At 51.2% G+C, this 25,070-nt stretch overlaps 1 protein-coding gene across 2 annotated transcripts; it reads right to left on the reverse strand.

Moving 5' to 3' along the window:
* Window positions 1-1,222: 1,222 nt before the first annotated feature.
* SPARC (secreted protein acidic and cysteine rich) lies at window positions 1,223-24,876 on the reverse strand. 2 transcript variants are annotated; one of them, XM_075009552.1, is made up of 10 exons: window positions 24,721-24,876; window positions 12,799-12,868; window positions 11,446-11,493; window positions 10,150-10,234; window positions 9,594-9,715; window positions 9,170-9,290; window positions 5,712-5,845; window positions 5,053-5,201; window positions 3,841-3,989; window positions 1,223-2,448 (listed from the first exon to the last, which is right to left on the reverse strand). In XM_075009552.1, exons 2-10 carry the CDS (start codon window positions 12,853-12,855, stop codon window positions 2,420-2,422), a joined length of 894 nt encoding a protein of 297 aa, XP_074865653.1. In that variant the 5' UTR covers window positions 12,856-12,868; window positions 24,721-24,876; the 3' UTR covers window positions 1,223-2,419. The 2 variants fall into 2 exon arrangements, with proteins under 2 accessions (XP_074865653.1, XP_074865652.1); XM_075009551.1 differs by having other exon boundaries at window positions 11,446-11,496.
* Window positions 24,877-25,070: the final 194 nt, after the last annotated feature.

Below are 25,070 nucleotides of genomic sequence, written 5' to 3' on the forward strand. Positions count from 1 at the left end.
GGCTATGACTCTAGCAAGAAGTCCTGCAGGACCTTATAGACTAACAGATATTTTGGAGCATAAGCTTTCACGGGCAAAGACCCGCTTTGTCAGATGCTAGTCTATAAGGTGCCACAGGACTTCCTGTTGTTTTTGAAGATACAGACTAACTTGGCTACCCCTCTGATATTTGACTCCAGTGGTAGCCATCCGAACCAGAAAGACACTCAGGACTGATCTCTTGAGAAGAACTTGGCACAGGTCACTCTCCAGGAAAATGTACATGAAAGCTTTCATTGTTCTCTTGTTCTAAAAGTGATTTCTAAAGTGTGGGGTGGGAGGGAGACTAAACCGAATAAGAGGTACTGCCGGATCTCCAGCTCTCTCCTCAAAAGAAATCCTCCAAAGACAAACCAGCCCAAGGCCAACTAATTTATGCACTGGGATCGAGGGTTTCATGAACGCTCTGTGTAGTATTTGAGAGGTGAAAAAGAACCAGTTTCTTCCAACATCAGCTGGTCCTTGCTCTAGATAAATGATGTGGCTGAGATGGCTCAGAACAGCATGGGCAACAGAGCTTTGCAAAAGGAAAGACCACAGAAGATCCTGACTCCCAAGGAGGAAAACTGGGCAGGGGGAGGGGGGGAGATTTTGGAATAAATGACTTGCAATTTAAAAATCAATTAACTCATTCAACGGGGGTTAGCCTTATACCTTCCTAGCATCCTAACAAATGTGCCTGTATGTTCATGTTAACACCTGCCTGGCAATCACTGTACTCTAACATTACAGCTCCGTTGCAGCAAACCCCTGCAGAGCAGCGGTACTAGTGGCGATGATTAATATGGATGACCTAACCAAGACCTAATTCCAAATTTACGGCAAACACCTGTGAACAGCAGAAAGGGGCACAACCTTCCAGTAGCAAAGCGTTGGGGGGAACCACATTGCAGCATTAATGTGTTTGGCACACCCATATCACAAGGAAAGGGGACTGGTGCTGGCAGATCCTGAGTACTTGGGCTGTTCTTTAACAAAGAGCTTTAAATGGGAGCAGACAGTGTTAGTCAGTGAGATTCACTGCACAGTGGGAATCTTAAGGTCCCAGGAATGCAAATGCACTTCATGGGAGAATTAGCTTGTAAGTGGCACTTGGCCTAACTAGTAGAAGTTAAACTGGGGTTCAGTTTTGACCTCCAAATGAAGATGACGAGAAACAGACAGGGAGACCGGAAACACAGTGTCAGGTCGGTTAGTGTCATGGTTTCAAATAACGATCTTTTATTACGAGAGGCTCGTCAGCTTGCTCACACTGTGGCAAGAATTTAACAAGACAAGACACGGGAACATTCAGAGGCAGAGTTATCATCCTGCAAGATCTAACCATCTTTTGTGTGTCTTTGGGGACCCGCTCTATTAAACCACCCCCTACAATGAAGCAAACTTGAAACACCTCAACAGAACAACGCAAACGCTCACTTGTCTATGTCACACTTCTCTCTCCAAGTAGGAGCTTCGCTTCCCCATTGAAGAGCACTTCCCTGGTAGAGCCAGGCTGGAATTTAACAGTGACAGTGGCAGTGATGGGTAGTGATGTGGGAGAACATGAAACATTGCAAAAGCCAGAGGGAGCATTACCTGGACTACAGCAGAATCGCAACAGCGAGGTCACGTAAAAATACAACCATCAAACACATTAGTCCCAAGATCTAACTTTAAAGCATGGAAAACACAAACACCAATACACTGAGGAGTAAGAAAGCATGCAGCATTTTCAAACCTTTATTTTAGAAGGGATTTTACATGATTTTTTTTAATTTGTGCATTTTTTAAAGCATTTGTGCCCAATTATTATTAAATTCAAGCCCTGGGAATTTAAATTTTGCCATTCTGGATCTTCAGTGTCTATCCCACTCCCTTCTCCACCTTTCCTACCAGGAACTAAAATCCAACGCCACAAACTTTCACCACCAATTGCTCTGCTAAATTTCAGAAAGCCCAATCTTCTATCATCCTTCAGATACACCTCCTCTCACTTGCCTTCTGGAAATCAGGGAGTTAACCCTCTGGGATGGCTTTGCTTTATGTTGTAAGATCAGAAGCCCACGTTAGTACAGCATTTGAGAAGAAAATCCAAGAGAGGATAAGAAGAGGGAGTAGCTATTTAGCGCAGGAACAGGGCTGGTTGTTGTAACATTGTTGTCAAAACAGACAGCAGAGAAGAACACACTGAAATTGATGAGTCAGCTGAGTATTCTAGTGGTATTTCATTAGGCTACTAACAGTAAGTTGTCATTTCTTTTAGCACCGTTAATATACGTTTAGATCTATATTAGCACCTTGTCCCCAGGGGAAAAAAACCAAAACAAAAAGATTTAAAAATAAAAGGAAACAGGAGTTTTTTTTAAAAAAGGCAGCAACAGAGAAGGAAGCTGCTGGCTTAGATCACAAGGTCCTTGTCGATGTCCTCTGCAAAAAGAGAGGGGGAAGGGTTACAAAAGTCATCACTGACACTTGGACTGGGCTACATGTAACCCAGGTTAATGCTGGTGGGTCTTTGCCTCTTCTAGTGGTTACACCATACAGAGATATTCATGGCTATCGCAGCTTGAACCTCTCTAATCTGGAACTCTCTCGTCTAGCAAGAGCTGTAATCCGGCATGATTTTAGTTAGCCAGATGACCACTTATCATGGGTGTGGCCAAGTTTCCTGTGGTCCCATAAAGTTTGTTTCCAGCCACCAATCCTGGCTCCCAGTGTTCTGTGCTGTTTAGCTGTAATTTCTCCCTAAGTGTCTTCTCAGAGCCCAGTAAGCAGTGGAAGAGTTGGTAATGCTGCCAGACTATATTGACCTCCTATAATCCGGCAAATAAGTTCATCTGGCACTGGTCATGTCCTGAGGGTGCCAGACTAGAGAGGGTCACCTGCACTGCCTTCAAGCTAACAGACTCATCCCTGTTCTGACTCCTTTCCTGTGGAATACAAAGGCTGGAAAAGCAGAAATGGGCTCTAAAGGAGTGGGGAAGATTCCCTCCAGTGCAGAAACTATGCAAGGAGCCCTATGCAAGCTGTGCAATCCCTGGGAACTTTGGGTCTAAAAGAGGAGCATCTGCCATGTGAGCTAAAGCTCCCATCAAGAGAGCCTTGTGCACACAGAGCTCACAGCTCAGGAGGCAAAGGGTGCAAAAGTGGCTTTAAATTAAGCACATTCTGTCTGCTGCATGATTCAGGAGCTACACATCAACCTCATTAAACAGGACTGGCATGAACGTGAGCTAGATCCCTTTCAGTTCACATCCACAGCATGCAGTTCCAGCGCAGCATCTTAACGGGCTGCAGCTCCGATCCCTGTGCACCGAACTGCAGGCCCAGGCAGACCAAAGCCCTAGTGCTGACTCCAGAGCTGAGCCAATGCTGGGCTCTTTCGAAAATCCCACCCGGGAGGAACCAATAGTTTTTTTTTTCCCTGCCCCCATTGCCTAAGCTCCTCGGATTTTATCCTGCCTGTCTGTGGCCAGGGCAGAAGTCACCTGCAGGGGAGACTGTTCGGACAAGCAAAGGCTTTAATTCTGTTCTTGCTGTTCTTTCTCTAGCGTCCAGAAGTGCCAGGTGCTTTCTGGGCAGACAGGGAAGGGGCTTCCCATCACAGATGAGCACCAGACTTTGTAAATGGTGCACAAATCTCCCCCTGCGGCCCTGGCCTTCATCTGCCTTTACCTGCTGCTGTGCCTCCTTTTCACCATCCTTGCCAGGCTGGGATCTCTGGGAGCTGTCTTCAGTCCTGTCTGACCCTTCCCTGCATGCTGCCCACCCCTTCTGCTGTTCCCTGCTGCCGCCAGGCCAGGGAGACCAGATACTTACTTTCCTTGATGCCGAAGCAGCTGGCCCATTCCTCCAGGGCGATGTACTTGTCCTTGTCCAGGTCGCACTCCTCAAAGAAGCGGGTGGTGCAGTGCTCCATGGGGATGAGAGGAGCTCGCAGCGGGGCCAGCTCAGTGTGGGACAGGTACCTGCCAGGAGAGCCGAGAAGCTGTGAGCCCAGGCCAGAGGCCTCACAACATGGCCTCTCTCTGCCTCTGGGGCAGGGAGTGGCACTGGGCCTGCTTCGCCCCTCTAGCTGGGAGTGGCTTGTGGCACAGAGAGAGCGTGGGAGAGGGGCTGATGGAGGGGCAAGTGGAAGCAGGCAAGCAGCCTGCACAGGAGCCATCCCATGGGGCTGCCATCCTCAGCTCCTGCTACTTCTCTCCCTCCCTGCATCTCCTTCCCTTGTCTCAGCAGCCTCCCACCCATGAAGGCTCTCCGGGCCCACTCCAGCCCAGCTGACAATGAGTCCCTCCCTTGGGTTCCCAGCTCCTGTCTCAGAGCAAGGTCTTCCCTTGGGAACCTATCATCCCGATGCCCATTCCCTGAGTGCTCTCAGGCCCCTGGCACCACCCACTGATATCCAGATAGCCCAACCCGGGGGCGCTTATCCTGTCAGAGCCTGTCCCGCCGGGATACAGCCCTGACTGTGGGCAAAGCAGGCCTGGAGCAGGGCTCAGAGGGTTAACACAGACTGACCAAGCTCCCCCTCTGCTCTGCATGTATATTGCCTGGTCACCCTCATCTTCACGGCAGGGCTGAGCATCCTTTTCCTGGCACAGCCCATTCCTTCCTGCTAGCGTGTCCTGCAGTGATCCACCACTGGCTGGATGGGAGCCAGGCAGAGTACAGACCCCTCCGCAGCAAAGCTCTGCTCATTGGGCCCTGAATGCCTCTGCCACCCAGTCACAGCCCCATGCCTCGGCTGGCTAATTCAGTGCAATCTGCACCTGCTTCACCACCTGCCAGGCCGGTGCTGATCTCCACACTGCTGCTTTGCCAGCACATCACAACCCTACCTATGTTCTTCCCGTTCCCAGGCATCCCCTGCAACCATGGGCAGTGGTGCTGTGCTGTGACCCAGCCCTCGGGGCCGGGACAGGACTCAGAAACTCATTGCACTTGTGGCCTGATCTGGGTGTGAACCCGGCCAGCTGAGAAGGGCCAGGGAGCAGGTCCCTCGCCCCAGTGGGGTGCATGTGTGTGCCGTACCCATCAACGGGGTGCTGGTCCAGCTGGCCAAACTGCCAGTGCACGGGGAATATGTACATGTTGTAGTTCTTCTCAAAGTCACGGGCCAGCAGCTCCACGGTGTGGTCACCAGCTTCCAGGCGTTTCTCGTTCTCATGGATCTTTTTCACCTAGCAAGCCAAAGAGCTTGTTAAACTGTCTGGTGACTGTGGATGGGGGGCGCTCCCTCCCTGGGCAGAGCCACTGGGGGGTCACCGTCAGAGGGGGATAAAGGGGCTGGCTGAGCAGGGGCTTGCCATGGAGAGCTGATGCACAAGGGTATGAGTAGTGACTGGGTGTGTGACCTGTGTGGTGTCGGGTGCAGTGATGGGGTTGGGTTGGTCACTAGGGTGGCCTGTCCGTGCACACCTCTGCCTGTTTTCTCATGAGTTGTCCCAAGGGCTCAGTTGGCCCCTGGCTCCAGCAGCCCCTCACACGAGGCTGGGGTAGGGGCCTTGGCAGTGGCCCAGCCTAGTGGGAGGAGCTACTGGACTTGGGGACTGTCTGGAATCTGCATTGGCACAGGCGTGCACCGAATGGGGCCACGTGTGTGCCGAACGGGACTCCCTGCAGGCCTAGGAGACGTGGGATTGGGTCACTGTGGTTGCCGGGGCCCATGCGTGGCCACAGTCTCCGCTTACCTTGAGCTTCTGCTTCTCGGTCAGCAGGTTGTTGTCCTCGTCACGCTCGTAGAGGGTGACCAGCACGTTCTTGAGCCAGTCACGCATGCGGAGGGGGAATTCGGTCAGCTCGGTGTCCAGGCAGGGAAGGATGTCTGAAACCCAAGTACAGAGCCATCAGCATGGTGGCTGGCCCAGGCCTCTCCCCAGTGGAGACGAACCTTCTCTCATCGATGCAGGAAGGGAGCCACTCCCCACCACCTCTTGGAGCGGGAAGCCCATTCAAGACAACACTTCACCTCCTCTGCCCTTGAAGGGTCAGACTGCAGCTGGAGGATCTTCCCCTCAGCTCGGCTCTTTGCTCCAGCCTGTCCCAACTCAGGGAGCCGGCATTCTTCTGCTGGGTCTGTGGGTGAATTTCTCCCCCCGGAGCAGCACACGGTGTCCTGGAGACGCCTCCCTCCCCCAGGCCTGCTAGGACCAAACGATTCAGCAGTGGTGGTGGTGATGGAAGGGAAAGTCTCCTCAAATTCCACCACAAGCCTCTGGGCAAAAACTGCCGGTGGGAAAGCCCCATGCAAGAGGTCACCCAAGATGATCTTAACAGTCCCCTTCGACCTCAGGAATCTGTGCTGTCCCCTCCTACGGTGTGGGCCTGCATCCTGTCTGATGTCACCAGGTTAAACCCCCTCCCTTTCCCCCCTTGCTTCCTGACCTGACACCAGAACAGTTGCCTAGGGCTTTGGTTTGTTCACAGGAGCTTTCTGCTACCACTACCCTGACAGGCTGCAAGGCAGCGGGCTGCCCACCCGGGATGGGCCCCTGCGAGGAGCGAAGCACGCCATCCCCTGTGGTGACCCAGCTTGTTCTGGAAAGAGCAAACCACCCATTTACTGGCAAGCAGTAGACACCTGGCAGGGGAAAGTAGAGGGATGGGAGAGGTGGCGGGAAAACCCTTTGTATTTAGAAACAATTCTACGGTTCTTCTGGATCAGACTTCCACACGCACAGGGATGCCTTCTGAATATCTTCTCCTGCTTGAGGGGATCTGTCTTCTCCTGCCATCCCGGCTACATCCACACCACAGAGTTATTTTGAAATAAGATATATTGCAAGAGCTATTTTGAAATAGCTTATTTCACAATAATGCTGCTCCACACAAAATGCATTTTGAAATAGCATTCTCAATAGTGCCATTGGTGCCATTATGGATTATTTCAAAATAGATGTTGTTCCTCCTGCAATGAGGTTTACCGATTTCAAAATAACGCACCTGTTTTGAAATAGCCTGTGCATAGCATAGATGCTCGTGACGTGATTTTGAAATAACTCTGTAGCGTTGACCTAGCTCCAGTGTCCAAACCATCAGTCTAGTTCCCTGCCAACAGACTGCTGTGGAAAGGATTCTGTTGCCCACAGAGGATTAAGGCTGATTGAGCGGAGGAAAAGCAGCAAAACAGAGGGTCCACAGATTCTGGTTTCCTGCAGTGGTCCCGCGTGGCGAAAGAACGTGCAGCGCAAGGTAGACAACTGATCATCTGACTCCTGAGTTTGTCCCAAAAGAGATTCAACATCCCTCCACCTGGTGTCAAGGGTCTGAGGTGGTTTACAATGTCCTTAAATGCCTGTGAGTTTAGCACCTGGCTCCTGTGTAAATTGGCAGGTCCCTATGTACAGCCCATGTGGGCTGCTGAAAGGGTGATATGGGGGGTGCACAGGGTGCAGAGCATGCACCCTCCAGCTTCCCTCCCCACACTCACCCAAGGCGGTGGGCAGGGGCAGAGCAGAAGGAGGGGCAGAGCAGGACTGGGAAGAAATGGGGAGCAGAGTTTCCTGTAAGCTGAGTGCTGAGATGCCACCCAGCTGATGAGCAGAACACCCGCAATGGGCAGCCTGTGTTTCTATCGGTGGTGCACATTCAAACATCCCTCGGTGCAGGTAACAAAAACAAGTTAGAGAGCACTGGGTGGGGGCGGGGAGCAGGGAGCAGGGCAGGGCACATGGGCTGGTTTGAAACACCCCCTCTCAGCGGGTGTCTGGTGCTGCCCACCCAATGCAAAGCAAGATGCTTCCCAGCACAGCTGCTACATGAAGGGGCTCTGTATGGCCTGTTGTTTGATGGGCAGCTGCCTGCAAGCCCCTCACCCCACCACCTAATGAACACCAGCTGGGAGACCTTGTGTGGCTTGAGTGAGGAAAGGCACAGTGGCCCCATTGTCACCTGGCATTCTCTGCTGACTCATGCTCCTCTGCTAGGTGCCGTCTAGCTCCAAGACAGCCCGACCACAATAGGGCCATTATGCCAGGGAGGTGGGCAGGTCTGGACACAGCCCGGCTTTGCGTGGGCAATGGGCGTTTTTGGATGAAACAATCTGTTCCTTTCAGGCCTGTCTGAAGTGCTGAGCCGTGGGGCTTGTCATGTTACTGCAGGTCCCTCAGCCCTGGCAGCTCGCAGGAGTCTGCAGGCTGCCTCCCCTTTGCATTGCATACAGTGCGGGAGGCCCTAGAGCTGCAGGCTGGAACTGGGCTTGGTTGGTGGTGCCAAAAGGGAGTCACCAGCACTCAGGGCTTAGCTGGTTAACTCGTGGGTTAGCACCTGTTGCATGTGCTGGGAGGAAGTGGTGCTGCCCCTTTCCAAGGACAGACCAGCGGCAGGAAACACACAAACCATATAGCCGAAGTCTGGTTGTTTCCCCGGGATGAGTAGGGGCCTCACTGAGCAGCCTTGTGCTCTTGTGCTTGTGCTGGATAGGGGCAGGCAGCTAGCTCCAGGGCACCAGTGCAAAGTCACATACTGATGCTTCAGAAATGAGGAGCAGCATCCTGGTCATGACCCCCAGCCTGGCTGCGGCTGCCCCTTGTGTCCAGGGAATGCCCCAGGCTGGCAGTGCTCCACCTGGGCCCAGTTCAGGTGGCTGGAGGACAAAGAGGTGTCCCACACAGGAGCAGCCAGATGGCTGGGCTGTCCCGCTGGCGGACCAGGGTGCAGGTCTCATTCAGCACCTGGAAATGCTGCAGGGATGTATGCGCTCCTGCAATCCCTGTCTGTATTTACACTAAGTGCATGAGTGTGGAGGATTTCCTGACTGCAGTCCATTCTATGGGGCAAGCTCTATGTGACCATGGGGGCCGGGGATGCGCTAGCTTATTAAAATGCAGGATGAGTCCTCTGACACAAACAGACTGACTGTGGGACTGCTCCCCTTAAATGGTTACCTCCTCCCACCATTCCTGTGTCCTAGCTGAGGCTCCTCCTGCAGCACCTTTGTGTTCTCAGGGCTTGATTTAAGGCAGCAGCTGCTTTCTGTCACATCCCCCTTCCCCCAGGACTCAATGCTCCAGCACCATGGAGGAGGGGCAGGGTTGCAAGCCAGCCACTGGGGTTAGCTGGCCGCTGAGCAGCAGGTGGATGCAAAGCCCGCCAGGAGATCTGGTGTGGGCTGGTTCGCTCCGTGGCCACCATGAAGGCACCAACTCACATTTGCAGGGGCCGATGTAGTCCAGGTGGAGCTTGTGTCCCTTCTTGGTGCCCTCCAGGGTGCACTTGGTAGCAAAGAAGTGGCAGGAGGAGTCATAAGTCTTGTTGTCAGTGCCACACACCTGCCAGGAAGGGGACAGAAAGTTAGAGACGCTCACTGGACGATCACTTGGCTCTGACAACTTCCCAACAGGAGCTGGGGCCAGGTAACTAATTTATTTTCAGACAGAGCCATCAGCTTGGGGATCACTGACCCCGGCTACACTCAAACCTGCAACTCAGAGGGAAGATTCCATTGCCTGTGTGCTGCCTCCAAAGCCATTCCAGGCTTCTGTGCTTGGCTGCTCTATGATACAGGCAGCAGCCCCTGTATCTAACTTCTCCCCTACCAATCCTCCTTGATGGTGCATCATTTCTCTGCTCACCTTCTCAAACATGCCAACGCTGGGGGGGCAGGTAGAGGGGTCTTGGCACACGCACATGGGGGTGTTGTTGTCATCCACCTCACAGATTTTGCCGTGCTTGCAGTGGTGGTTCTGGCAGGGATCTGCAAGAGGGCGGGAAAGCAAAGTTCGAGCCCCACCCCATTGTCTCGTGTCCACAGCAGGCTCCGTGAGCTTGGCTGGTGGGATGCGTGCATGTGAGGGAGAGCCCTGGCTGCTTATGGAAAGAAAATGGGAAGCCTTTCAGCGACAGCTGATGCAGCCCCTTTGCTCCAGCCACGTGCGACGGATGTGTCGTGGGCTAAGGCAGCTGCTGGGAAGAGGCCCTGGATGTCCCCAGTGTTTAAAACCCAGGACCACAGTGGGACCTGCTAACTCAGTGTTGTCCTTCCACTGTGCACTGTGTCCCTTCCCGCAAGCAGTCCCCGGCGCCAGGGCTTCCGCGGCATGTGAGCCCCATCAGGAAACAGGGATGGGCGTCTCTGGTCCCTGGGCTGGGAACAGGGTGGGCTGTGGCTGGGGGGTGGCAGTTGCTCACTTTCAGCGACAATCTCCTCCACGTCTTCGGTGGTCTCCTCGAACTCCCCAACCTCCACCTGGACAGGATTGACTCCGACGGGCTCCTGAAAGGCAGGAGAGCAGCTCAGCCACAGCTGTGTTTTGACTGGCCAAAGAGATACAGGGCCTGGGAACGATGGGCGGAACTAGCCCAAGAGCTCCGCCCCCAGGGAGAGGCCAGATTTGCAGTACTGGGTGCGTGCTGGGAGATGGGCATGTCGGGAAATCTGACCATGCACCAGTTAGCAGGTACCACTGAAAGGGGGTGGAGTTGCACACCAAAGCTTGGACAGGGGATTCCTGGCCCATGGTGGGACACTAGATGGAGAAGGCTCTGAGTTGCTCCAGAGAATTGTTCCGCAGGGATGTGGCTGCTGGGTCTTGCCCCCATGCTCAGGGGCTATCTGATCACCAGATTAAGGGTCAGGCAGGAATTTCCCCCCCGTTCCCACTGGTAGAGACACTAAGGAGTTTCCACTTTCCTCTGCAGCCTGGGGCACGGTCGCTTGTTGGTTGAAACTAGTGTAAACATCTTCAAGAACTCAGCCAGAGCTCCACATCTTCAATAACTCAGCCAGAGCTTGGGGTCTATGACAGGAGGGGTGGGTGAGTTTCTGTGTCCTGCAATGGGCAGGAAGTCTGACTAGATGGTCGTGATGTTTCCATCTGACCTTAAAGTCTAAAAGTCCATGAGCAACTGGAGAAGTTCTTTATGTGCTACTTGGGTGCTGCAAACCCAATGGGCACTCAGGGCATATCCCAGCACAAGAGAGGCAGAGCCAGTGCCCAGCACAAATGAAGCAAAAGAGCCAAAACATGGCCTGGGCTAGGTCTGGAATTCATAACCCAGTGCAGCTGCAGGCTCTCAGCAGGCCAGCATGGAAAGGACTGATTTCCTGCTGTCAGGAGATCGGGCTGCTTTGCCTATGCAGCTCAGTGGCCCTTCTGGATCAAGTGTGTCCAGAGGTGGAAAAGGTACCCCAAAAGTTACTTGAGTAAAAGTAAAAGCTTTCACTTCTGGATACTTGCGTGCAATAAAGATGTGACTGCTGTGCAGATGTGCACTTTTACTCAAGTAGATTTCCAGAGGGACCCTGGTGACTTGTACTTAAGTACATTCCCCACAAAGCAGCTGTGCTTTTACTCAAGTACTTCTCCCACCCCTGCTTATGTCCACTGGAATCCCCTCGTGCTCTCCCCACAGCAGTGGGATAGGATAGCAGGACAGCTGGCAGACAGGTTGACAAGAGAGCACGAATGCTGAGTCATTTCCTACCGTGGTTGCAGGATCCTCCACTACTTCAATCTCATCTGGCAGGGCTTCCTGCTGGAAAGGCAGGAGAGGGGGAGAAAGAGCTGTCAGAAACCTGAACACCCTGCCACCTCGCACCTCCTGCCTCACATCCCCCAAACCCAGGTCCTTGTGTGACCAGAGCAGCATCCTCAGGACAGGGGACCGGAGGACGCAGGCTTGTCTCCCTCCCAGTAGCCACCCAAGAGGGAGTGTTGTCCGGCGATCTGACACCTGGCTGTGCTGGGAGTTCAGCTGCCAGGCGTCTGATTCCTGAACTACCTCCCCCATTCTGGGTGGTTAACAGCACCCAAAGCGGCAGAGTTTGGAACAGCTCCTGCTGGAACATGTGTTGATCTCCTTGTTCCCCAACCCCTTCACTGATGTAGGCTTGTGTCTGCACTGCAGACGTCAGGTGGCCTGTCGCTATGCCTGGCTGTAGAGGAGGAGCACTTTCTCCTCCTTTCTCTGTCACAGGTGGTTATTTCAGTCAGCATCAAAGAAGTTAGGGCCTGGGCAGTCCTACTTTGTGGCCTAGGCCCTGGTTGGGGCTTCACCCCATGAACCCTTCTTGTGAACGTTCAGCTTCCGAGGGATTCTGCTGTGTCCTCTCACCAGCTCTGGCTTCCTGCCCTGGGCCAGGGTTTCCTGGGATACTGAGAAACATTTAATCGGAGCAGTAGGTATAGGTCAGGCCGTGACTCTGGCACCGCCAGGCTGTGGGTGACGGGAAGGAGGAGATTGGTGCCCAAAGGGGCTACAAGATTCACATTCGCACCTGCTGTGGGGAAGGGAGTTGAGGTGGGCACGGGCGGTGGGTATCAGAGGCAGGGGAAGGCATCACCTGGCTAGGCCTGCCTATACTCTGCCTCCTCACCCCCATTCTGTGCGACTCCCTCAGTCTCCTGGGGCTGCCCGGGCTTTGCTGGGGTTGGGCTGGGGAAGGCCTGGCCACAGGCCGTCTGTGATCGGGGTTGGAAGGGGGTGGGCCAGGCCGCAGGCTGGCTGTGTTGCCTGTGTTTGGGGAGTGGGGGCAGGATTGCAGCTGTCCCTACAGTGGGGAGGGGTTGGCTCCCCTGGGGGGTCATGGGCAGCAGGGGCAGGGTCTCAGGTGCAAAGGGGCAGCATCAGGGGTCTTGCCTCTCCCAGCTCTCGGTTCACCCCTGCCCACAAAGCTGGGGCAATTAGAGTTCAGGTTAATTCAGTCCTAGGATGCAGGACACAGAAGGGGAGCTATATAATCCCACCCAATTCAGGGTGCAGCCTGGCATTTACTGGGGAGGCCAGCCCATTCTGGCAAGGGAAGATGGTAGGATTTGGGTCAGGTTCAATACTTACAGGTGTCGCCAAGGCCTTGCCAGCCAGGCAGATAAGGAAGAAAATCCAGGCCCGCATCTTCCAAGGGAGCCTGGATAAACAGGAGAAAAAGGGCGAACACTCAGACAAACAAACCCAGCAGACTGATACTCCATTGATCCACAGACTGGTAGAACCGACTGCAGCCTACCTCATGCTGCCTGGACAACGTACCTCAAAACTGACCGAGAGAGACCTCCAGAGAACTCTGTGTTGTGTCCTGAGCAGGGGGGACAGCTGGACACCAGCTTTGCACCCTGCGGCTGCTGGGCTGCTCCAGGAACCAGAGTGGTATAAGTCAAAGCAGCCTGATCTGCTGATGGGCCTCCCCACAGCCTAGGATGTCCATAGTGTGCCAGTCTATGGCCGTCCCACCCTCTCCACTTACCCCTAACCAGTGTTCCCTGTAAGCGGAGCACTTGGGTGGGCACCCAGGAGAGATTCAGATGCCACCCAGCTGATTAGCAGAGCATCCATAGCTGGCAGCAGCCTGTTTTTCTACTCGTGGGGCACATCTGCACGTGCTTTGGTGCACATAACAAAATTTATTCCGCACATGGATGGAAAAATATTAGATCGCACAACCAGCCCATTTCTTCACTGGAACTTGGACTGGGACAAAGTAAGACAGTGGATTGCAATGCTTGCACTAGAGGGTGTCACCCCAGGCTGCTTGCACATGCTTTACAACACCTATCTGCCACTGGAATGGTGCACAGGGGGTGGGGAGAGTAGGCAGCAGAATGCTCACCCTTGTCTGCAGGGCTGAGAGGGGTGATCAGGGTGTCAGACTTGGCTCCTTAGCCTGGCCTGCCCATATGGGAGGAGTTAGTTCCAGCAGCAATGAGTCTTGTGTTTAAATCCATCCGAAGTAAAAGCAGTACTAGGGGAAAGCAATCAGTCCTTGTTTCCCTCATGATTGCAGGGCTTCACCTCCTATCCGTGTGAATGGGAGAGGGTGGAAAGCCTGGGCTGGGTGCTTAACATGCAGGCAGAGTCCCTGCCTCCGACCATGCACGAATGAGAGCAGCTGTTGTTGCTTCCTCCCTTTGTGAAAGCAAAATCCCAGTGTGTGTCTTACTTTCCTCCGGGCTTTCATACCCGCCTGACTCCCTCAGCACATGTGAGGCTGTGGCACTCTGAAGGGGAGCTCTCCCTGGGTAAAGGCCAGAAAGTTCCAGGAATCAATAAGGCCGTCTAACTTTTTCCACCCATGTGCAGAATAAGCTTTGTCATGTGCACTGAGGCATGTGCAGATGTGCACCACCCATAGAAACACAGGCTGCTGGCTGGGGGTACTCTGCTAATCAGCAGGGCAACACCTGAATCTCTCCTGGGTGGCTGCCCAAGCACTCCGCTTACAGGGAGCACAGCCCAGAACACTTCCCAAATGGGTCTGAGCCCTGGTCTACGCTAGAGCCATTAGTGGGTCTGCAATCTCTTTGGCACATTGGCTATTAGCCCCCAGTTCCACCGTGGCAGCCAAATCCAATGCAAATCCTGGCTGACAGGGGCTTTGCCTAATTAAACTGGAGGGAGAGGGGTTTGGGAGTGGAATGTCTACACCAGTGGCTATCAATGGCCATAACTGGAGCTAATCCCCAGGGAACCCAAGAGACAAAGAAGCCCTGGGCTTTACTGTCTGTCTATCTAGCAGCTGAGGGTGATGGTTTCTGCACAGCACCTCTCCACCAGAAACCTGACTGCAAAAGACCTATCTAAGCACGGCTGGCTTAGCTCAGACTCCATTGCTCTTTTCTTGCCCAAAATGGAGTTGGAGCATCGGCCTTCTGCAAGAAGGAGATGGGAACTCTCACAGTTACACTGGACTTTACTTTCCTGCCCACAATGCACTTCCTGCTATGGGTCATCACTTACTCAGTGTCCTGCAGGACTATTTCACTCCCCAGAGCCTTACTCCAGCCGGGATAATGTGACTGTTGCATTGGCCAAAGGATGCTTTATAAAATCCTCACTACACAAAATTATAGCTCCCCTCTCTCCAGACAGGTCTGTTTTCATGCTCTTTAAAATACAACCCAGTTTAGCTAGGAATCTAATCTAATTAATTTAAGCTATTTCCTCTATTTACAAGGGCACAGGGGCCTGTAACTTAAGTGGGAAGACAGACCATGCAAAATTTCGGTTTCCAGACTGTGACATGTTATACGCAGAGGTGAGGGACGTAGATCTCTACCCCCAACATGGGCTCCAGGAGGGCAACGGTGCTGTGGATTTTGGGGGGCTGGACAGTTCACTGCACAGCAGCTGCCACTCAGTTTCAGCGGCACTTGTGCTGAGAAGCAGTGGTTGGGGGCTGAGGGGGAAATATCCTTCCTGTGGCTTGGCTGCGGCTGAGAGCATGCAGGGTCCTCCCTCCACCCCCGTCCGCCTGTTCCGTACACCAAGTCCCTTCCTCTTGCCTTTATTTGCTCTGGAGGCTGCTGAAAGCTCTCCCGTTGTTGCCAAGACCTGAAGTTGAGGTCACTAGTTCTTCCCCCCTTGATGGGCATTTTGGGTGGAAAAGTACAGCCAATTCTGGCAGCTCCCTCTGTCGCCGCCATACCCTAGCCTGCGAGGGCTTCTCCTGTGCCTCCTGACAGAGGTTGTTTGGCTTGGAGGTTGTCTTTTGCATCCTTTCTGGCAGAGGAGTAGAGACCTCACCATGCTGAACAAAAAGGAAGGGGGAGTGGAATGGGGAGATTGGGCTTGGTTTAAAAACTGGAGCCCCCAGACCGATCCACCTTGCACGTAAGATCATCTCCTCATCTCTAAACCCATACAACATCAGGGGATTGTGCTGAGCCAGGGTCTCTGCCTCAGACACTCACTAGAAGCCAGCAGACATTCTGAGGTCTCACCGTTGTGTTTGGAGGAAGTCGGGGGGGAGGGAATTGAATAAACTCTCCAGGCAAACAAGCCCGGCATAGACGTCTCACGCCAGAGACAGGAAAACAAGTTTATTTTAAAAACAGAATTAAAATAACCCATCCCCAGGCCTTCCAGAGGATCTGCGCTGAAACTTTGTATGGAGAACTTTGCAGGCTCTGAAAGACTGGCCCTTCCTAACAGATGCCTGGGAGGGATCACTTGATGATTGCCTCTTCTGTTCATTCCCTCTGAAGCACCGGGCACTGGATCCTGGCTAGATGCACCGTTGGTCTGACCCACTCTGGCTATATTTAAAAGGCGAGATACAGCCCTCAGCAACAGCTCAGCAGCTCAGCACTCCATGGGGCTACTGCTGTCACTGAAGGTTTTCCATCCTGGTGTGAGTCATGGCGGATACTTGCCCGGTGTCTGTACCTAGCACATGGAGGACAGGAGTGGCACAATCTCTGCAGGCTGTCATGGCCTCTCTCATTCCACCACCTCCAGTGCTTGTTCGTGTCTCCCCTCAGTTCTCAGGCAGTGTCTGGGAGTCTGTAGTGGTTTGTGCTGGTTTCCACTGCACACCTAACGCCCTCCCAATCCTATGTCTTGCAAGTTGGTGCAGAGACTGTGACCAGACTCTGAGGGCGGATTAAGGTCAAGAAGACCTGAGAGCCCTCATGAGCTGAGAAAGGACCTTCTGAAGTGACCTGGGCTGTGAGGAGAGACCTAACAGAAACCCCTTGCTTGGAGCCAGCCTGGGCCCAGCATAGGAAGAGAGCCTTGCAGTGCTCAACATTCAGCTCTCTGACATATCTGAAAGTGGCACTGCTGCCCTCCAGACTTGAACTGGACTCTGCTCAGGCATCAGGACCCCGGTGCCAGCAGCAGAGCTGAGGGGATGTGGCCTGTGATACTTTGGATGGGATAAAATGAGGCTGGTGCAGAGATCTAGCATGTAGAAGGCTCTATCCCCTCCCAGCCTATGAGCAACAAGGGAAGAAAATGAAGCTGACCCAGCAGCATCACACCTAGGAACCACCTGGGTCAGACAGACCAGTGTCCTCTCTCTGACAGTGCCCTATACCAGAGCTTCAGGGGAGAACACAGACAGCCAGAGCCCCCAATCCTCTCTCCCCAGCATGGCCACTGAACTCCAGATGGGACTGGATCCAGTAGCAACTCCTGCAGATTTCAGTGGCTGGCCCACACACAAGGCTTGTCCAGGGTCTTGAAGCATCCAATCATCATGAGCAAGGCCAGCTTCCTGCCCACTGTGGGAGAAGGAGTGCAAATGTGATAGCAGCTTTCAGCTGTCTGAATAGGGGGTTCCAAAGAGAATGGAAGGAGGCTGCTCTCAGTGGTGGCAGATGACAGAACGAGGAGCAATGGTCTCTGGAGGAGGTCTGGGTTGGATATTTGGAAAAACTATTCCTCTCAGAGGGTGGGTTACACAGGGAGGTGCTGGAATCACCATCCTTAGAGGCTTCTAAGGCCAGTCTGGACAAATCCTTGACTGGGATGTGTTAGTTGGGGTTGGTCCTGCTGTGAGCAGGAGGCTGGACTCCATGACCTCCTGAGGTCCCTTCCAACCCTCATCTTCTACAAGTTCGTATTCATGACCTGCTGCGGATTGCTCCTCCAGCTGCATTCCCACTGCACCAGCCAGGTTCTGTTTGAATGTCACTGAAGTCTGGGTATAAGCAAGCCTGACTCTCCCTGTGGCTCATTGAGGAGGTGCTGGGGAAGCCAAAGCTCAAAAGGGCAGGAGCCCCGCATTAATTTATCCTCCAAATCTTCTCCCAAACCAGCAGTTTGTTGCTACTGCTTTTTATAGTCATCACGGCAGCAAACTGAGAACAGGGCCACATTGTGCTAGGCACAGTTCAGACCCAGAAAAGCTGAGATTCTGAGAGCCTGATTCTGTGTCCTGCCTCTCAGGAGCTGCAGCAGGGTGGAAGGGTGGGCGGAAGGAGGAGATGGTCACAGTTGCACATGCCTTACACTGGACTCTTTCTGGATCCAGCCGGGGCTGGTTTAATGCACAGCTGCCAAGCACAGCAGTCTAGGATTGTCTCTGCTGCTCTGAACAGCTAAGCTGTGAACATACTCCCACTGTCCTTCACACACTTCCTCTGATTCCTGACCGTGCCCCCATGGGAGCTGCACAGCAGGGCCACCTCTCTTGGCCTTATGCTGCCCCTGTGCTGGGGGAGCTACCCTAGTGTTTAAGTCCCCTGTACACTGCAAGGTGGCAGAAAGACTGAGGGAAGCTGGGATCCCGTTGTCTTTCAGTTTTGTCCGTGAATTTCTGCCCCTTCATGTTAGCGATCTGAAGTGTCGTTTCAGTGTCTGCCTTTCTCATGTGGCTGTTACTAGAAAATGCAGCTGCTCTGTTTTATAATGTGGGGCAGCCCCAGAGAGTCTCCCCCTTTGGCCTGGGTTCACTCTTCTGCTCAGCTGGTGCCACTGGACCATCCCTCGTCTGCACAGATCCTGTGGTTCTCCTGCCTTTATTGCTCTCCCACCCACTTGAACATCACCATCCATCTGCCACAATCCTGCATTTTCCAGACACTCCCCTTTCTTTATTCACAGGAAGGCAGCCTGGTCTAAGATCAGGACTCTGGACTGGACCCAGAGACCTACCTGCTCTTCCCAGCCCTGCCACTGACCTACTGCGTGATCCTGAGTGACTCACTTTACCTCTGTGCCTCAGTTTCCCCTCCCACCCTACTCTCTGTGGGTCAAACTGTTTTATTCTATGTCTGCACAATGCCTAGTAAAATGGTGTCCTGGATCTCACTTAGCATAATGTAAAGGCTGTCATTGTAACCCCAGAGGCTGAGAGCAAAGACTTCACTCTCCCTTGTCAGTGGTCTAAGTGCCTCTGGAGTTACATCATATTTGTACCATTGATAATGGATCATTTTTATTTTACCAGCCAGAACTGGCCATAAACCAGGAGTGTGCTAGTGAAATGTAAGAGTGAAATAATAACACTGTTCAAGCCTGAGTATGACTCCTAGCTCCTGCCCTTGGACACCTTGCACTAGAAAGGAGCTAGGCAGAGATCCCACATGTAACACACTCTTCCAGTTCCCTGGGAATGCTCCTTTAGGAACATGAGGGCATCAGACTCACCCTGCTACACTCAGGGAATGGTGACTGCTCCGTATCCGCTCAACAGAATCTCGCACTCATTGAGACAAGCCATGACCCTATGTCCTCACCTTTCCTAATGCTGAATCTCACACGGGCTCTTAAACACAGCTGCCACATTTCACTTTGCTGGCTGGGAGAGTGATTTCAGTAGACAGAGAGCATAAAATTGGGTAGTTAAATGTATCAAGCACTTTAAGCCAATTTACTCCTCTCTGCAGAGGGCTAGCACAAGGCCTAGACGACACCTGGGCCCCACTTAAAAAACATTTTGAGAATACCCATTTGAATAGGAGTCACCAGGAAAAAGTACAGTCGTTATCTTAGCTCCTGACCCCAGCACCTTTCACCTGGCTGCCATCACTGTTTGAAATATACCCAGACTGCAAATTGACTTACAAGCGCACAAGCATCAGATAGACCAGGCTTCAGCTAAGGCATCTTTGTCTCGGTGTGAGGTCACAGAATTCACAGCCAGATCCGGCAGCTCACTGGAGGCTGGCCTCTACCAGGTTGATGCATTTTTTTTGTTAGCTCATAACAGAGGCAAGAAGGGAAAGTGCCATTTTTAACATCTATTCTGGACCAGCAAAAGAGATTTGGTGATGGAAGGGGCTCCTGGGCAGGAATGGAAATAAATTTCCGAATCAATTCAAATGCTGTTCAAAATGCCAAACCCCCCACTGCTTTGAAGCTGCTCTGGTTCTTAATTCTATTGTAATTCTAATTTCATTGTCTTTTAATTCTATTTTATGCTTTAGTTTCTTGGGGTGGTTAATTTTAAAATAATCAAAAAGCTTTTCCTCCCCCCAGTTATCCCCTGAAATCCTGGGTAGATCCTACACTGCCTTTATGTTATTTTATTTTTTAGAACAAACTAATTTTGCACTGAGATCTCTTCACAAGCAAGTGACTCTGAAAAGAGCAAGCTCAGAAATCGCTGCTCCTCTCCCCTGCCCTCTGGATGTTCCCTGGAGGATGAGCAGGAACATCTGGGTACAGGACTGCTGGACAGCCTTGCCAGAGCAGGGAGTCATTTGGAAGCCAAGACACCGTCCATAGCAGCTACCCTAGACCAAGGTTACATAAGTCACATTGATGCCACGTTTAGTTCTGGGTGAAGGGAGGGAACCCAGCTCAGCCTAAGAGAGGGCTCCCCCTGGAGCTCAGTTCAAGATGTGCAGACATGACAGAAATCCCCGACCCTCCTCGAATCCCCTTCTTGTGGGCCTCCCACAGGTTGGGAAGAGGCAGCCAATTGCTGGGCCAAAAGGTGGGGCTGGACGTAAAAAGTTTGCTCATCCCTGCTCTAGGTCCCCACTTCTGCTCCATGTACAGTCCAGGGGAGCTCTGCCACGGAACGGGCACTTGGTGAGCCTGGAAATGATCATCTGGCTGGGCTTTTTTAGAAAAGATCCTTTGTTGCTTTTCCTTTAGAATCTAATCAGCAAGATGTGGGGCACTCCCTGTTCCTCCACTGACATAAGACAGAGGAGGCTACCTGCAGGCTGGTGTTACAAGAACAGCATTGCCATTCGTGTTCAGCTGGTAGCTCAGGATCCTCAGAGATCTTCCGTCTCACATCAAGCTGCTATGGACTAGGGAAGTTGCTGGTTAATGTATGGTTTGATGATACCCTTTTTTTTTTCCCCAGCTGGATGATCAATACATTTTAGAAGTAATGGCAGCTCATTTCCAAATGCTGAGCCAGCTAAGAAACAGAGGAATGCAAAAATACCTATATATATATATATATATATTTCCACTCTCTGCTACTGATGCCCTTAATACGTTAGACCAGTGGTTCCCAACCTGGGGTCTGTGGACCTCTGGGGGTTTGTGGGGTACTGCAGGGGGTCCATGAAAAAAATAAAAGATAAATTAAAAAGATAATAGAAAATAAGTTTAAAATAAATTGCAAAGTTACAATCAATTATTATTTTTTAAATAAAACAGCTTCCAACAATGTTATCAATTGCTGTCCAAAAATCTCTGTTGTGGTTTCCTTTTTCATGTAACGATGTACACATAGCATCTAGAATTGGCTTTGATGGGGGTCTGTGAATGGTTTTGTGGGGTGGTTGTGGGGTCCATGCTAGTGAAAATGCTGGGAACACTGGTCGAAGCAGAACCTGTTGCTGTTGAAGCTCATATTGCTGTTGCTGAGAGGAGAGCATGGTCCAGTGGTTGGATGTGTGCAGGTTTGTCAGGTGATATGGGTTTCATTTCTGACTGCTCCAGGTTAACATTGCGAATTTGGGCAAAATCACATATTAACGAATCTTTGACTCAGTTTCCCTTCTGCGAAATGGTAATAATAAGACCTCCCTTTCCCATACTTTCTAGGGTCAACCTACAAAAAATGCAGGACATCATTATGTGTTACTAATATTGCTTTAGAATTTATTAGTGATCAAATGCTCTGTGGACTCTAATAAATTGCAGCTCCCCAGAGCAAATAGAAGGGGTGGAGATACCAGCGAAAAAGGCCAATATAGAGAAGTAGAGCTATATACCAAACACTTGAAGACACAGGAGGAAAACTATTACATAAATGGAATGGGAGCAATGTGAACCCATCACAGGTGCCAAGCCTGAACCATGCAAACAAAGCCCTTTTCAATTTGATTTAGCAAGTCAGTTCTGAGATGAAAATCAGGTTTTAGCCTAAGGCTTTGCCTGCACTATTGCTGGCCATCAACCTCTTACGCAACTTCTGCTACACAAACAGTGTATCTGAACCAGACCTACTTAGGTCTGTTCACAGCCGTGGCTTCACGACCGTACATCAAGAGCTGACACTCTCCTGTTGACTCTGCCTACACTTCTCATTTTGGTGGAGTACTGGAGATGATGGGAGAGCACTTGGCAGTCAATTTATCATGTCTGTACAGACAGGATAAATCAACCCCCGATGGATAGACCACTGCCCATTGATCCAGCTGTTAATGGATGAAGCCATGTCCTGCCTCTCTTGTTTGCTTTATTTAATAAATGTGATGTTCCATGTTGAACTGTCTCTTGTTTGATGGTATTTTGATCAGGCACCTTAGTGATTCCAGGCCATCTCTGCCAGCTAACCCTGCACTTATGTGGGCAGGGGAGTGGAGAGAGCTGCCAACACTCAGCATCAAATCTCAAGAGAGAAGAAGCAAGAAATTGGGACTGGATGGACCCCTGGATGGTCCTCAGAACCTGCAGAAACTCCCTTGCACTTACTAACGCACCCCACATACGCTACACGTTAGAGCCTGGTGAAAACACAGCAGCCACTTCCTTAGATGAAGGCTGACAAAAGGCTTGTCCACATGCAACAATTGTACTGCACAGAGACCAGAAGAGTTAAAATGGTACAAACTCTCAAGTTTGGGTGCAGAAATACTGGTATAATGGTGCTTAAAAAGGCCTTGCTTATTTCTCTTTCCTTACAAAAATAAGGTATGAAAGTATTAGGCACCTTTACCTTGATGTAATTTTTGTCCACACTAGAAGTTGTGCAGATTGAATTAGTTCAGTGGAAAATTGCATCCTGTCATAGGAATATTTAAATTGAGCCCCAAACTCTGCAGCCCAGGCCTAGGCTATCAGCCAGACTAAATGAATGCCCCCTTGGTTTAGCCATGGAACTTGGCTTACGTGATAACTGATCGAATAGCCTAGCTGCCACGTGGACTTGTTAATTTCTCTCAGAATGCGATTTGGGAAGACAGTGTGCAAGCAGCCCAGATTAGAGAGAACTTTCCATGGACCTTGGCAGCCAGACAGCAGAGGGCTCTCAGGAGGTTCAGAGTGTCGTGAGCAACCTCTCTGACTTGGCTGCTTCGGGGAAGATGGAGCAATTGTCTATCGAGCTGTGATGCCTCTAGGGCTAGAAAAATGGGTTTAGCTTGGGAGAGGCAGAGCCGACATTGAAGGGAGAAGAAACGCAGAGTGCTGCACTGCAAATATTTATCACAAATCCATTTCTGTGGGCTGGCTTCCTCCACACCCTACTCATCAGGGCTCTGAGCAGGGTTCCCTCTAATTCTGAACATCCCGGGCAGAATAAATTTCATTATGTGTACCAAAGCATGTGGGGGCATGCACCACCAAGAGACAAACACCCTGCCAGCTGTGAGTGTTCTGCTAATCAGTTGTGCGGAACCTGAATCTCTCCTGGGCAGCTGCCCAAGCACTCAGCTTACAGGGAACGCTGTCCCAAGTGCTCCACTGTTCACTTCAGTAGTAAGCTCCATGGGACCACAAGGCCCTTGGAGGGGAATAAGCCAGGGGAAGACTACAAAAGAGGAAACGGGGAGATGAGAGGGCCCGGTGGAGCATTTTGGATGCTGCACAGAGACATTCTTGGACTTTGGTGCCTTTGCAGCCTGTTTGGAAGCAGCAAACATTCCCCCAAGTTCCTTCTGCGCATCCCCTCCCGGCTGGCCGCTTGTCTGAGCTATGCAGGCACTATCTGCCTCCCGGCTGCAAGAGAGGACCCTGCAAGGGTTTCCATGGGAGCCAGCATTCCATTGGGGGTGAGTCATGTCAGAGGAGAAGTTTTGCAGGAGGTGGGGCTTGGAAAAAAGTTTGAAAAGTTGGTCCTCCTCTTCCCCCCCCCATCTCCTGCCTCTGCCTATGTGGCAGACAATGCTTTGTTTTAACTGTTTCACAGAACACTGCAGCCATTTACTTCCATTTAAAGCTATTTCCCTTCCCCCCTCCCACCTCTACCCCCCTTCCAGGCAAATAATCTCGTGCAGTTTCCAGTTTGTTCCTTTAGGTTTGTTATCTTTTTCCCTGGGTATTTTAACTTGATAATAAAATACTCATATTCAGATTCACTTGAAGATCCTGCCTTTGAGCCTGAGTGTGACTTTAGCCACCCTCCAGCTGAACTCTCTTTTCTTTGTGCAAATACTGTGTCCATTCTGAGACAAAGTTTTTCTCCAGGGGGAGAATTTGTGGGGAGACAATTGGACTGCAAGGCAGCTGCTGCATTCAAAGGAATCAAGTGGTTTGTTCTTTTGGACAAACATAAATAATGGGAATGTCAGATCCTAATTTTTAATCCTTTCAACTGGGCTTTAAAAAAATAAACCAAAAATTCTGGTTTTTCTCCTGCAATCCCTACCCCTTAGAGTTTAGCTGAAATTAAACAAAGCAATTAGAGATAAGAAAAACCTCCTAAGGTCTCTTCCAGCCCCAGTATGCTATGATTCTATGAACCTGACATAATTCCAAAACCTGTTTTGGAAGAAAAGGAATGAACAAAATATGTTTCCTTGCAGGAAGAAGACAAGAAAGGAAAAAGAAGGGAATGTGCTAAAAATTGTTCTGGAGAACAAAATCAGCAAAGCTTTTTTGCTCCCATAGCATAGGACACTAACATATTAAATGACAGTATGCTGTTGCAGGACTTAATTAATTATGGATGATTTATAACTAAATTGGATTCACAGTGCAGTCAATGTGAGGTGCCTGCCAGCTGGTACTTCGCCTGTCACTAAAGAAATCAAGAACATATATCAATTTATGGCAACTGAAAAACAAAAGAAAGAACCAAGGATAAACTAAACCCGCTCAGCAAAGATTGTATTTCTGATCACCAAACAGTTACCATTGTTAATCTGCATCTACAACTAATATGATTTTCAGCTCTGCAGGGGAAAATTCACTGAGTTTGATAGATAGATAGGTTAGGGATGGCATTAGTTTTTCAATAAAACAAAGCATGACGCCTCTGCCAGGGAGTACCGGGCAGAATTTTCGGTACAGCTAACAGTTTGGATTGCGGTGTTAGACGCCTTGCAGGAGTTAATCAGGTTAGTAATAATCAAGTGATGAGAAATCATGTAGAGAAAGGAAAGGGAGAAGGGTTTGGTGCCATACCTCGCAGACAGGACAGAAGAGATGAGAAAACTTCAGGGTCTCTGAAAGTCTGAAGGAATCTGAGGATTTTAGAGCCAGGCAACAGGAAACAGTTGGGTGAGCTGGGCTGGGTTTCTGCCGCCCTCTCTCCTCCTCCTCTGTGTTTTCCAAATCTGCCTCTTGCTCTGCCTCACTAGCTCTCTGGTGGGCTGTCCAACTCCCCCTCTCTCCTGCTGCCTCCCAAAACCTATTTGGAGGCCACGACCTCATTCAAGTGATAAGCCCAGAGTGATCAGAGGAATTCCAGAGATGCCCATTTTAACCCCATTTTCAGCTGAGTGATCATAAGAACATAAGAATGGCCATACTGG

This window comes from Carettochelys insculpta, chromosome 15 (genome assembly GCF_033958435.1).
Source record: "Carettochelys insculpta isolate YL-2023 chromosome 15, ASM3395843v1, whole genome shotgun sequence".
Lineage (NCBI taxonomy): Eukaryota > Metazoa > Chordata > Testudines > Carettochelyidae > Carettochelys > Carettochelys insculpta.

Excerpts from the sequence above, each read along its gene's own strand:
- SPARC (XM_075009551.1), bottom strand. The coding sequence starts at position 12,855 with ATGCGGGCCTGGATTTTCTTCCTTATCTGCCTGGCTGGCAAGGCCTTG. Across the intron at positions 11,497-12,798 it reads GCAAGGCCTTGGCGACACCT|CAGGAAGCCCTGCCAGATGA; the intron begins GTAAGTATTGAA and ends CTGCCTTTCCAG. Across the intron at positions 9,291-9,593 it reads GCGTTGGCATGTTTGAGAAG|GTGTGTGGCACTGACAACAA; the intron begins GTGAGCAGAGAA and ends CCTTCCTGGCAG.